At 39.2% G+C, this 12,968-nt stretch overlaps 1 protein-coding gene across 1 annotated transcript in view; it reads right to left on the reverse strand.

The window, feature by feature from the left end:
* Positions 1–1,832: 1,832 nt before the first annotated feature.
* The window catches only part of crtc1a (CREB regulated transcription coactivator 1a), a 51,866-nt gene continuing 40,730 nt past the window's right edge, over positions 1,833–12,968 (reverse strand). The window contains exons 12-15 of the mRNA XM_072441855.1: positions 12,524–12,628; positions 7,893–7,976; positions 7,093–7,270; positions 1,833–2,810 (exon numbers count right to left, since the gene is read on the reverse strand). Coding sequence (XP_072297956.1) covers positions 2,614–2,810; positions 7,093–7,270; positions 7,893–7,976; positions 12,524–12,628 — 564 coding nt within the window. The 3' untranslated portion in view covers positions 1,833–2,613. The remainder of the gene's footprint in view (positions 2,811–7,092; positions 7,271–7,892; positions 7,977–12,523; positions 12,629–12,968) is intronic.

The raw sequence follows: 12,968 nt of genomic DNA on the forward strand, positions 1-12,968 counted from the left end.
GGTCACACCAATGCAGTTACATTCTGTACAGGTCAAATATAAAACAAAAGCTTGTAAACAACATACATAGATCTTTAGGGTTTGACTGTATAAACTTTGTCTCTACAGTGCTCCAAACTGAAATTGAAATCCGTGCCAGGAAAGTAGGACCTTCTCTGGCAGCACGTTTACAGGAACTTTAGCTTAGTTTAGCTTCTCGTTGGACAGAGGTGGGAAAAGTAGCCCAAAATCAAGTGAGTCACTGGAGGAGAACAACAAAGTAGTGGTTTAAGAAATAAATAAAACATTGTATGAGTAATTTGAAATTATTAATCGTGAAAACTAACATTAAATATTCTGGTATTTCAAAAAAAAAAGAAACATGAAAATAATAACAAAAGAAACATATCTGAAGGAGAGGTGATAATGTTTAAATACGTTAACGCTCACTGAGAGCGTTAACGTATTTAAATAGAAGAAAAATCTGACAAATTTAAACTGTAGTTTGCACACATTCATTGATAATATAATATTTTCCTTTAAAAAAGACATTTGTACAAAAATTGCCGAATTTGCACATACAAATCTGAAAAACTGATAGAACCAGGTTTAAATTTCTTGCTTCATTTTGTCAACATATAACAAACATTTACAGAGGGAATTTTTAATCTTATTTAGTATTTGAGTAAACTTGATTTGACTGAAAATTAGCATAAATTGTTATTTAATTCTTTAAATATTTAATAAATTAGGTTTCAAATGAGATAAATCCTTTTGTTCGATCTGTCCGAATCATGATTTGTACAAGATTCTAAACTTTGGTTTGCAGGTGCTGATCTTTATGCTTGTGGGAGAAAAAATGCATTTCTTAGAAAACAGATTTTGAAGTTAAATTATCCCTTATAAAATCTATAAAGAGGATGTGATATGAAGTGGATTACATGAAATAATAAAACATCTTTAGGACCAGATTGGACAACATTGTTGTTTCTAAGTGAAATATTTCATGAAGACAGAGCAAACTAATAAAGGAATATGTTTTCAATAAAATTCTTATCATTCATCATTCTTAGACTACGGCTTCCACCACCACAAGGTTAACAGCCGTAAGAAGTGTCCATTCAACATAAACGTAGCTGTCCATGTAAACGTACATTAGTTTTGTCAATTGTTTTCCTACCAAAAACAGCCTTTATAAAATACTGAGTAAAAAACTCCACTTAAAAATATTGGGCCCTAAATATTTACTCAGCCTTTCTGTATCTTCAGAGGCATTGCATGAATAACAGGCTCATCATTCTATTTAGTGTATGGTTAATGTCTTATAGATTATAAGTCTGGTGCTTTCCACTTAATCAGAATTAAAGTGATAAATGACTAAACAAAAAAAAAGTATTTTATCAATTTAAAATATTTAACATATACTGTACAACTCTTAATATGTTTTCATATATATATATATATATATATATATATATATATATATATATATATATATATATATATATATATATATATATACTTAAATATACTTTTTTGCAACTAAAAGCTTTTTAAGGCAAAACAAGTATGCACAGTGATTTGTGATTTCATGCATAACTGATAACTGCTAGTGAACAACTTCAAAATAAAATAAATTAAAAGTTAGAAAACATTTTGGCCAAAGAAAAACTGTTAAAAAGTCACATTTTCTAGAATTGTTTTCTTTGTACCGTAACGGGTGTATGTGTTTTAAAATTGCTCATTCAGTAATTTTATTCAAGCAGTGAGTATTTTTTTTTTTTTTTTATAAAATCATGATTATGAGTAAACATAATAACTGTTTAATATTTCTGGCTCTGAAAACAAAGGTTATGCACTGACATCAACATTACCTCATTATTCTGAACTGCAGAACAACTGATCAAATCTGTTTTGTTGTCACATTTTGGGACTTTTGGTTTTGCTCAAAGTAGCTTCTTTGTTGTTGCAGCGAATGGAGAATTCTGCTAGCTTGTTTGCTAATGGTAGGGTGAAATAAAGAACACTTCAACCCACCCCACAATCAATTTCCACAAAAACATCTTATTTAAGGAGAGAAAGGTATAAGTTCAACTGTATGTCTGTATCAGTGAGAAATGTGAGCATGGCTACAGTTTTCTGTTGTTTATCTGGTTTTCTACAATTGGTTTTATTTATTGGTTGCAGCTCTGTCACATTATAGTTGTGCGTTTATCTCTAACAGGAGAAATTGTCTATACTCACCATTGTCACTTAAACAGTTTTGACACTCACTGCTAAATTCAGTATGTTGCGATGTCATCTGCATAACCTCACTGTGTTGTGTTCATGCATAAAACTGAAGTGTAGTCTTTTTGAAGTTTGCTGTTGAATTGAGGGCCTTCAATAACGGCATGTTCATTTCATAACCGCTTCTGAAGTGTTATAGCAATATATCACCACCAGATGCCGCAAATACTGCACAACAACTGTCACATTAACATTCTTTTGTAGTAAAATATCAGCATGGTAGGCTGCTTGTAAATCAACACATTTGTACAGTAACCATTCTGATTTCTCTCTCTAAAAAAAGCCTGCCGGGCCTTGTCAGTCCAGACCCGGGGCCGTAGTGTGGTTACATACAGCTGCTGGTGGTCACAGCCGGTCCAGCCTGAAGGCGTCCTCTGTGGCAGGGTCAGTCAGGACCATGTCTGGGTCGTTGAGCATGTGCAGTCCATCCAGGGTGAGCGGGTCGATCTTCAGGTCGTCCAGGGGGAACTGAGAGTCCAAGTCCAGGTCTGCAGACAGGCAGCCCAGGTCCTTGTTCAGGCTGGGGGGAGACTCACCGCTCACTGGAGGAGAGCAGGGACTTGGGTTAGAGTCAGACCAAGATCAAGAGGGAACGACACAACAACTAGCCTTTAAATAAGAAAAGGGAAGGACGCTATGACAAGCAAAAATGTATCATAATAGCAATTTTCAATTCTATTTTATTTTGCCTAATTAAAAACAAATACAATTGGCTCAATATTCATTTCGTGAACATAAAGAATACAGCCTTTTAAGGGTCATTTACACTTAAAAGTCGGGCTTTTGCTCCAAACCAAATGTTTTATGCTCCAAAAAGCCCCGAGCTGATCTGTGCCCAGAATAAATTCTGATTAAAATGTGATTAAGCCCCAATTGACACAATGGTATTTCATGTTTTACAACATAAAAATAGATATAGAAACAGAAAACGTGTTGTTGCACTTTTTTATGTGTCTGACACTCTAGAAATGCCGGTATTTGTGAGTTATGCATTGGCTGCATGACTAGTGTCAACATGATGCTGCCGGATACAAACTTAGCCCAGTGATGGAGTATGGATTTTAGAACCACACAGGAGATGAATCGGGCTGTTTGTTTACATCTGTTCAGAAGGAGATAAGACTACTTCAAATGGGATTAATTAAATATGTGAAGAAAATTAAACACCACTCCATGCCAACTGTTGGGGTGCAAACATACAAACAACTGCAACTACAAAAACAATAAAATTACTGTTATTTGTAGTGGTTGCAACAGAAATTTCCATTTGAAAAACAAATAAATCACTGTGCCTCCCACAATCATTTTTGTCCGACTGAAAATATTACCTCTAGAGACTCTTGGCAATTCCGTGTCAGTAATTAAAGATGCACACAAATCACACCTTTACTTGGTATAGTTTGTAAAATAGGAGAATAGAGCTGTGTGTGAGGGGACAGAGGGAGGAGGAGCTGCAGGACAAGGCAGAGAAGCAGACATGAGAGAGTCAGGACGAACACAGACCTAGAGTTAAATAATTATCAGAATAAATAAAGTAAACGCACAAGATGTAAAGGTCTGACGGTGATTGTTTATTAGCATATAAGTAGTATATATCATAAACACACAATTCAGAGCTATAGTCTAATAATTAAACCAAAAATAAACAACCTCCTGACTTAATTACCTAAATACTACCAGTACCTTAGTGTATATTGTTATTATTGAAAAGTGTGTTTCATTTAGCAAATTAATATAATAAGTTACACAAGCCAAACAACATGGAAATTATATATCAAAATTGTGAGCCATGTATAGCGACAAGAGTGACAAAGTGGGATTGTCCCTTACTTGTTCTCTCTGGCCCCCAACTTATGGAACCACTAGACTGACTTTATACACTAACGATAACGATTTTGTGAGCTTTTTAAAAAAAAAAAAAATAATTAAGCAACCTTTAAGTAAGAGAAAGCAGAGCCACAATAGAAGTGTCTGGCTGATTATTTGAACTTGACGTCTTAATTACACATTTCAGAACTGTGGCAAGTCTCAACTGACAATCTTGTTCTAAAACCAACAAAACTGGCTTGTCCTCAAATCACTCTTAATTGCACTCAGTCGTCACAAATATAACTTAAGCCTTTTAATAGTCTTATGAAATCAGCTTTACAGTACAAGACAATAAAAGGAAGTCTTGACAAACTAGTCATACTCACTAGTTAAGGTGGCTCTGAGAGTCAGTCATTGTGTTTGGGCAGATTAAAGAAGCGAAGCAGGGTTGGGCCATGCAAAGACGCCATGTGTCATTCATTACATTGTTAAAAATCGTATACATTACATTACGAGTTGTGAACTTGTGACACTTAGGCTATTATCTATAACTGTTTCACTACTAATATCACTGCGTCTTCATGAACGGCAGGAGTTTTCAAAATGCACATGATTGAGGTTATGTGTTAAGGTTAGGGATTGATTTAAATCTCACATATCCCAATAACCCCAATGTGGAGAAGAGTGTGTGTAGTGCAGAGCTTCTCAAAGTGGGGGGCGCAGAAGAAGGGTGTGAGACGTTTGGAGAAATGTGCGCATATTACAAGTGACATACGTGTTTTGAGCAACAGAACGCTCAGTGCCAACACGGGGTAAATCTCTAAATAGAGAGAGCAGCAGAAGACGTTTGTCCCGGGTTTAGAATGAGTCAGTCTGTCTCCTCTGTTTCTCCTCTGTAAATCCTATAATATATAAATCATATCTGAAGAATATTAGAAGAATCTCATAGAGAAGAGAATCTTCGTTTCCACTTTGCTTCTCATGTTAAATGTGAAAGATAAGTGCAGCAGTACAAGTCAGCACAGCGCGCAGAAAGCAGTCTGTGTGTGACATCGTGGACCCGCAGTGGTAAACGTGATCCACAGTGACTGAGAAACTTCTCCTTGAAACGCCTCATTCACTGCAGTGCCAATTCTGCGCTGTCCCACTGCAGACAATTGAACTGCCCTGTCTGCACAGGAGGAGACAGAGGGAGTGGAGCGCACTCAGAGAGGGTCAAATATTGGTAGAGCAGTGAGACGCTGTGTTGTTTCTTCATAGCTTCATGCACAAAGGAGACTAGGAGAGACATTCAACTGGACCAGGTAAAACAGGGAAATATTAGACATGGACTCACTCGTTTTAGATCAGCAGAGATGACAAACTACTTCTCCTCCACCTCAAACTAGCATGTGTTGTTTTGTTTTGGTCCGCTGTGTGAAAGTGAAAACTACTGGAGCATCAACGTGCTTATTTGAGCTGTGGAGAGAAAATCACTAGAGATGACACTTATCTATGTTCTAATCGGTTCTTTGAGCTGCTGTAGCCTGGGACCAGAGAGGTTATGGGGGGCAAAGACAAATTTTGTTAAGTTGTTTGCCGCATTTTGAGTTCTCTGTGCATGTAAATCTCGGAATTCCCGCAACATTTCAGAACCCCAAGTTTATCAGTGTTAGAAAATACAACATGGCCGCACCTTGTATATGAAAAAAGTTTGACATTCAACAGTATTGATTGTCCATCCATCTTCTTCCATTTATCCAGGGCCGGATCACGATGGCAACAGTCTAAGCAGGGACTCCCAGACTTCCTTCACCCTAGACATTTCCTCCAGCTGCTCCCGGGGGATCCCAAGGTGTTCCCAGGCCAGCCAAGAGACATAGTCCCTCCAGCGTGTCCTGGGTCTTCCCCAGGGCCTCTTCTCCATGGGACACGCCTGGAGGCGTCCAGGAGGCATCCGAAACAGATGCCAGAGCCACCTCAGCTGGCTCCTCTTGATGTGGAGGGGCAGCTGCTCTACTCCGAGCTCCTCACCCTAATTCTAAGGGAGAGCCTATCCACCCTGCAAAGGAAACTCCTTTTGTCTGTTGTCTCCGCGATTTGGTCCTTTTGGTCATTACCTAAAGCTCAGCTGAGGGTAAGAACGTAGATTGACCGGTAAATCGAGAGCTTTGAATTTCGACTCAGCTCCTTCTTCACCATAACAGTCCGATGCAGCAATCGCATCACTGCAGCCGCTGCACCGATCCGCCTGTCAATCTCATGCTCCACCTGGGGAAAGGACTCCCCACCCGGAGGGGGCAAAGCCACCTTTTTCCGGTTGAGAACCATGGCCTCGGATTTGGAGGTGCTGATTCTGATTCTCATCCCAACTGCTTCACATTCGGCTGAAAATCGTCCCAGTGCATGCTGCAGGTCCAGGTTTGATGGAGCCATCAGGACAACATCGTCTGCAAACAGCAGAGATGAGATCCTGTGGTCCCCAAACCGGACACCTGACTGCACCTAGAAATTCTGTCCATAAAGATTATAAACAGAACCGGTGACAAAGGGCAGCCCTGGCGCCGGCCATAGGGACTGGACAACCCTGAGCAAAGGGCCCTGGACCTCATACTCCCGGAGTACCCCCCAAAGGACACCACAAAGGACACAGTTGAATGCCTTCTCCAGATCCACAAAGCACATGTGAAACTCCCATGAGTTATGAATGCACAGATACACAAAAGAAAAAAATCCCTTTCAAATGTTAATTCATAACTTACAAATGTCTGGGTTTAACTTGCTTGGATCCACATTTTGACTGATTTAATGATTTAAGCACGTTTCAGGTTTTTTTTGCTATTTGATTTGAGTCTTTACAAGAAGATGAACAATACATTTTCATACTGGAAACGCAGGACCTCCAAGGACAACTGGAACGCAGAATAAGCACCAAACTTTATATATTCAATAAACTACCGTAATCACTGTCTCAGTCATTTGTTTGTGTCTGCTTTTACGCCACCGTCTGAAATGACCAGTCACCGTTTGCAGTACCTGTGAGGATGATGTTGGGGATGTTGCCGTGGTTCCCGAAGCCCAGCCCCTGTGGGTCCTGGAGATGTGGCCCGCTCAGCCCCATCATGAGCGCCTGCGAGTAGTTGAGGGTGGAGTTCTGATTGTAGGGCAGGCTGTCGGAGTTGACGGGCGTCTCAAACATGTTGAACTGCTCCAGCTGACACAAGCACACATACACACACACACACACACACACACCATAATGGAGACCTGCCTCCTACACCAAACTGGCACTGCAGCGGAAACGAGGGAGCGAGGAGCACCCACGCTGTGACAACACTCAACTTTAAGTATATAGAGGAGATAACACGCACACAAAGTCTATAATAAGATCTTTGCAAAACTGATGAAACTGAAATCCATTAGTGGTTGAAAGTAACAAAAGTACAAAAAATAAAACATATTTTACTGTAAGTAAAAATGTTAGTCTGTAGTTTCATGAAGTACATTTTATAGTGGATACTTTTTACTTTCTAGTCAATTCATTTTTGAACTGGACTGAAAATTAAAACGTGCTTTCCGTACGGTCATCATGGGGAAATCCTGCCTAAAGGTTTTGAGTTCAAGTCCTGCTTAGAGCAAAAAATTAATTAAATTAAATCACAAGCTTACATCAGTTGACCCAAAATTAGGGACTAAAACCAAACTTTTTGAACTTTTCAATTTTTAAGTCCCAGCATATTTTAGATTGAGTGCCTTTTCAATAGCAAAGTAATATATCTACAACAAACAAGTTTTGACGATTTTATGTATGTATCCCGTGAGTTAAGAGCCAGTACCTGTTGTGAGAGCGCGCTGGTCTGAATGGAGGGCAGCTGCTGGTCATAGAAGTCTGCAAAAACACTGCCCAGTATGGAGTTGTGCTGCAAGACAACACACAGCCACAGGTCAGGTTAGAAAACAACAAAACTCCCTCTGAAAAACATTGCAAAATTATATTAAATTTTTTTTTTTAAAAAGGAGATAGGAGATTTTGTAATTCCAGCTGAACATTAAAGGTGCCATAACATGCTTTTTTCACGTTTCGTAGTCTATCCTAAGTGTATAATTGATAATAATAAGTGTTGCGCAACACCCATAACATAATAGTTAAGAAATATCACCCAGACCTTAGACCCCCTCACCAACCCGGAAATGCAAACGGCTTGGTTTGATATTCGCCCCCACCCTTGCGAAGAGCGATCTGGCTCCCCCACCCAACCCGTGACGTAGTCTCAGAGCGCGTGTGTGCCCGCCCACCCGTGACATAGTCTCAGAGAGCGCGTGTGTGCCCCGCCCAACCCGTGACGTAGTCTCAGAGCGCGTGTGTGCCCGCCCAACCCGTGACGTAGTGTGTCCCCCACAGCTGTCTGCTCCGCGCTGCGCTGCTCCGCGCGAGTGAGTGAGAAATGATAGAACTTCAGATCAACACTACTTTGAGACTAAATAAATCTGGTGTTTATTCTACAGCGTGCGCAGAACAGATAGATCTATAGATCTATCTCTATGTCGATATCTATCCATCTATCTATCGATATCTATATCTATCGATATCGCTATCTATCGATATCTATCGATATCTATCCATCTATATCTACCGATATCTATCTATATAACGATATCTATCTATATCTATCTATATATCCATATCTATCGATATCTATCTATCGATATCTATATCTATCTATCTATATCTCTAATCTATATCTATCTCTATATATATATATATATATATATATATATATATATATATATATATATATATATATATATATATATATATATATATATATATATATATATATATATATATATATATATATATATATATATATATGTACCGTCAGTTTGGAGATTCGCGGAAAGGAGATAGTTTGTAATATAGCTAAACACTGCGGGAATCAATCAAAAAAACACTCTGGGTACATATATGAAGCACAAATAGCAATGTAAGAAGGTTAAAAGCTCTGAAAAGTCGATTTTGCATGTTATGGGACCTTTAAATAATAACACCTTAATTAGCCTTGATAAAGCATGAACATAGACTTAATTTATAATGAACACATTGTTCATTAAGAATGATTCAGGCTTAGGTATCAATTGAATTAAAGGCGGTATGGACGGTTTTTCGGCGATTTGAGAAAGCAGGCGGAAGTGCGCATGCGGACTCCCCGTGCGGACTGATACAACACACACGTGCGTTTGTTTATTAGCGCAACGGAGCGCATCGCATCGCTCGTCTCCCGTAGATTTCTGTCCACTTCTGCGTCAGCTCGAACTGTCTTTCTCCGTCTTCATTTTGCCCCGTACACTGAGGGAACTATATTATGATAGATCGATGCGCTTAGGCACGCGGAAACGTGGGGACGAGCCTGACGCGGCTGCAGGTGAGCGATAGGTGCGTTTTATGATTGATACGTGGCAGGACAAATGATTTATCTACGCCACGAGGAAATATGATAAAAAATTTGCTGAAAAAAATCGTTCATACCACCTTTAAGGTGTTAGGGTATTAATTAATTATTTACGAATCCTGAATATTTTTTAATAAACAATGTGTGTATTATGAATTGAGTCTAGGTTCATGCTTTATTAAAGCTTATTAAAGTCATTATATTAAAGTGTTACACATTACACTAGGCATTTCTATCTCATTTCAATGATTGTATTGATATTCTACTTTTGGATTGATACATCATTGTGATATTATACAGTATATTTTTGTAACATATTTCCCACCTCTAATTGGAGTAAGAAACATTTATATGGTGTAAAGTTCTCCTGTAGAGCTTTTGAATAACTTCAGATGTAAATGATCAAATTGGAAATGCAAAAATATTCAAACAAGAAATGTCTTCTTAAAGAACTGGAAATCTGTCTCATCAAATCTACAGTATAATATTTCAGTCACATTTCACATTTTTTCTTATACATACAGCAAAAAGAGCTTGGTTTACAACATAAAGCAACAACTATAGACACAAAAACATCCTAAACATAACAATATTATTGTCACTTCTTATCTGAAGAGGCAGATAGTACATTTACTAAAGTATATTTAAGTAACTTTTAATAAAACTTCTAAAGTAGAATTCAGACATTGCACTCCTACTTGAGTAATGTATTTGACAGTGTAAGACTACTTTTACTTGATTAAACGTTTGGGTTACTATTCCCACTGTGTCTACAGGTGACAAAAGGTTTATGTTGACTATTTGTCAACATAAACTTAAAGTCTAAACTTAAATCTAAAATTAAAGTTTCTTGTAATGCTTCATTAGATATTATTCATTTTTTCCCTCATTTTATCTATCCATCTAATTATAAATACAAATGGTTACTCTTACGATTACTATCGGTATTACTTGAGTAGTAGTTTGCCCAAATGTAGTTTGTACGTCAAAATAATATTACTCAAATTGAAATACAATCTCTGGCTACTCTAAACTTATTCAACAGTAAAAAATATTTTCAAAATGTATTAAAAACAGAACGTTGAACACTGAAACTTGTTTGTCAACATAGAGTTGCAGTATTATAACTATTATTAAAACATTTTTCATAGAATTTAGTTTTTTATGTGTAGATTCTGTGCCAAAAACATATCTCAAGTTTGAGCAGTTCGTGTAAAGGCCATAAAAGGACACTGCAGCACAGAAACTCTACTCCCACTACTCCTCCTCTGGCCTTGATGTTTTAATTAACACCAATTTCATCAAATCCAGCAAAATTCACTGAAAATATAATCCCAGTTCTCCTTGTCAAAGTCACTAAGCAGCTAATCCTCTTAAGTTGCTCTGGTGGATACGCTCATAGAAGCCTGAACACAAGAATGGCTGATTGGATTGCGGCCTTTATAATGTACGAGTAATTGGATCATAGTGCTGACCATGAGCAGCCACATGAAAAGTGAATTATGAAAGCGAGTGCTCAAGTCCCCAAAGGACAGAGCGGGGCAGAACAAGCTCACAGGACAGAGCGGGGCAGAACAGGCTCACAGGGCAGAACAGGATCTTCGGGCAGATCGACATAATGCGACACAGCTTGTCAGTGTGCTTCAGCCTTTGTTTAACCTCAATAACAGATGCGCCTTTCCCACACCTTATAGCTCGCTGTGAGTGGTGTCTGAAATGGATTTAGTGGAGTGGAGAGCTAGTAGACAGTTTTAAAAGTCTGCCCACGCTAAATATACCATATAGTTGTTAAAAAGAAATTCCTTCTTTCCACTAATACTTTCTGTAATTTAAAAAACGAAGTAAGTCTATATGCTGTTGGAAGATTTGCAATTAGAGGCACACAATTAAGAACGAAAAGTCTAGCCTAATCTAAAGTGCAGCACATACAGTATGCCAGGCTCAGCGCTTACGGCTCTGACTATTAGATTTTCTAGGTCCATTCAGCGGTCAGAGGGCGTCCGGTTTGGGGACCACGATCTCTTAGAGATAGGGTGGGGAGCTCCGTCAAACAGGAGAAGCTCAGAGTACTACTACTCCTCCAAGTGGAGGGGCGCCAGCTGGGAACGCCTCGGGATCCTCCGAGAAGTGTGTGTGGGCCTCTGCAATCTGGAGGGATGGAATTGTCCCGTCTATGAGAGGATATTGGCCAAAAACATCCTACATTTTGCTTTAAGAACATCTATTTTGTAAGAACCTAGTTAGCACATACTATACCTCTGTGGTTTACAGGAAGGTTTAGTAACAAGATTCAGATCCTACGGTGGCACAGTGGTACAGTGGCTACGGGTCAGAATTTGTAGTTGTAAAGGGACAATGTTGTTATTTGATACACGTTCTGGAGATGCACCTGAACACATCACCAGTATTTGCCGTCAAATACAGGATGACAGTGATTTTGATTAGGAATAAATTGCTAACTTAATAAAAAAAACAAAAGGATAATCAACATAACATATTCCAAGTTTGTGTGACCAGTGCCTACCTTCAGGTCTCAATCTGAACAGAATCCACAACATGAACGATCATCAGCAGCACAACATATAAACTACACAACATTTGGCTCTGGTAGAAGGGGAAACACATTACACACTTGACCAGGACTGCGTGGGGATACAGTGCTATAGGACTAGGCACAGAGCAGCAGAGAGGAGAGGTCAAACGGAACGTCACAGCAACAACACCAGAGAACGCACTCAGATCTGGGCAAAGAGCATTGACCATTGTGGTTTCAATAGAATGACCTGAATTAGAAGTACCTGAAATACTCTCATTATAATATTTAACTACATGCCCATTACCATTTGCCTCATTTTGCCCAGATCCGCTATTGACATCACAGAAGCAGCTAGGGGGGAAGCCACAGGTATTGACTCGACAGGATCCACAAAGCCGGTTTAAAATGGTTTCGACAGGTCCGGTGTGTGCCTGAGAACCAGTTTAGACCAGTTTTGGAGCGTGGTGGTCCCAGGCCTTACTTGGGGCGAACCTCCGGGAGAAAAGCCTTGGTTGGAGACTGGGGACGTGGGCGACTGATTGGCCGAGGATCCCATTCTGGTGCGATACTGGGAGGAGGCCTGACACTGACACAAGACGCAGCTTGCTTTTGACAAGTGCTTTTCTGGTTAATGCCCTTCTAGGCTCAATCACAGACATTACATAGAATATCCCAACACACTTCTGCTATTGGTCAGCTTCAACCTGTGCTGAGTGAGTGACAAGGGGATTAAACCAATGACAGTGAAGTGTGAACAAGCAGCTGGCTCTATAGTTCTAACAGAGGTGTCCAAACTTTTTTCACCGAAGGCCGCATTTTGAAACTTCTATGGAGCCGAGGGCCACAAACAACCCCACAATGTTGAATTTGAAAGTGAATACTTAAAAATGTTACATTTGGCATTGTTCAATGAGCCTCCACACCTT

The sequence above is a fragment of the Eucyclogobius newberryi genome, unplaced genomic scaffold (genome assembly GCF_026437365.1).
Source record: "Eucyclogobius newberryi isolate DKJ021-1_F unplaced genomic scaffold, fEucNew1.0.hap1 SCAF_12, whole genome shotgun sequence".
Classification (NCBI taxonomy): Eukaryota; Metazoa; Chordata; class Actinopteri; order Gobiiformes; family Gobiidae; genus Eucyclogobius; species Eucyclogobius newberryi.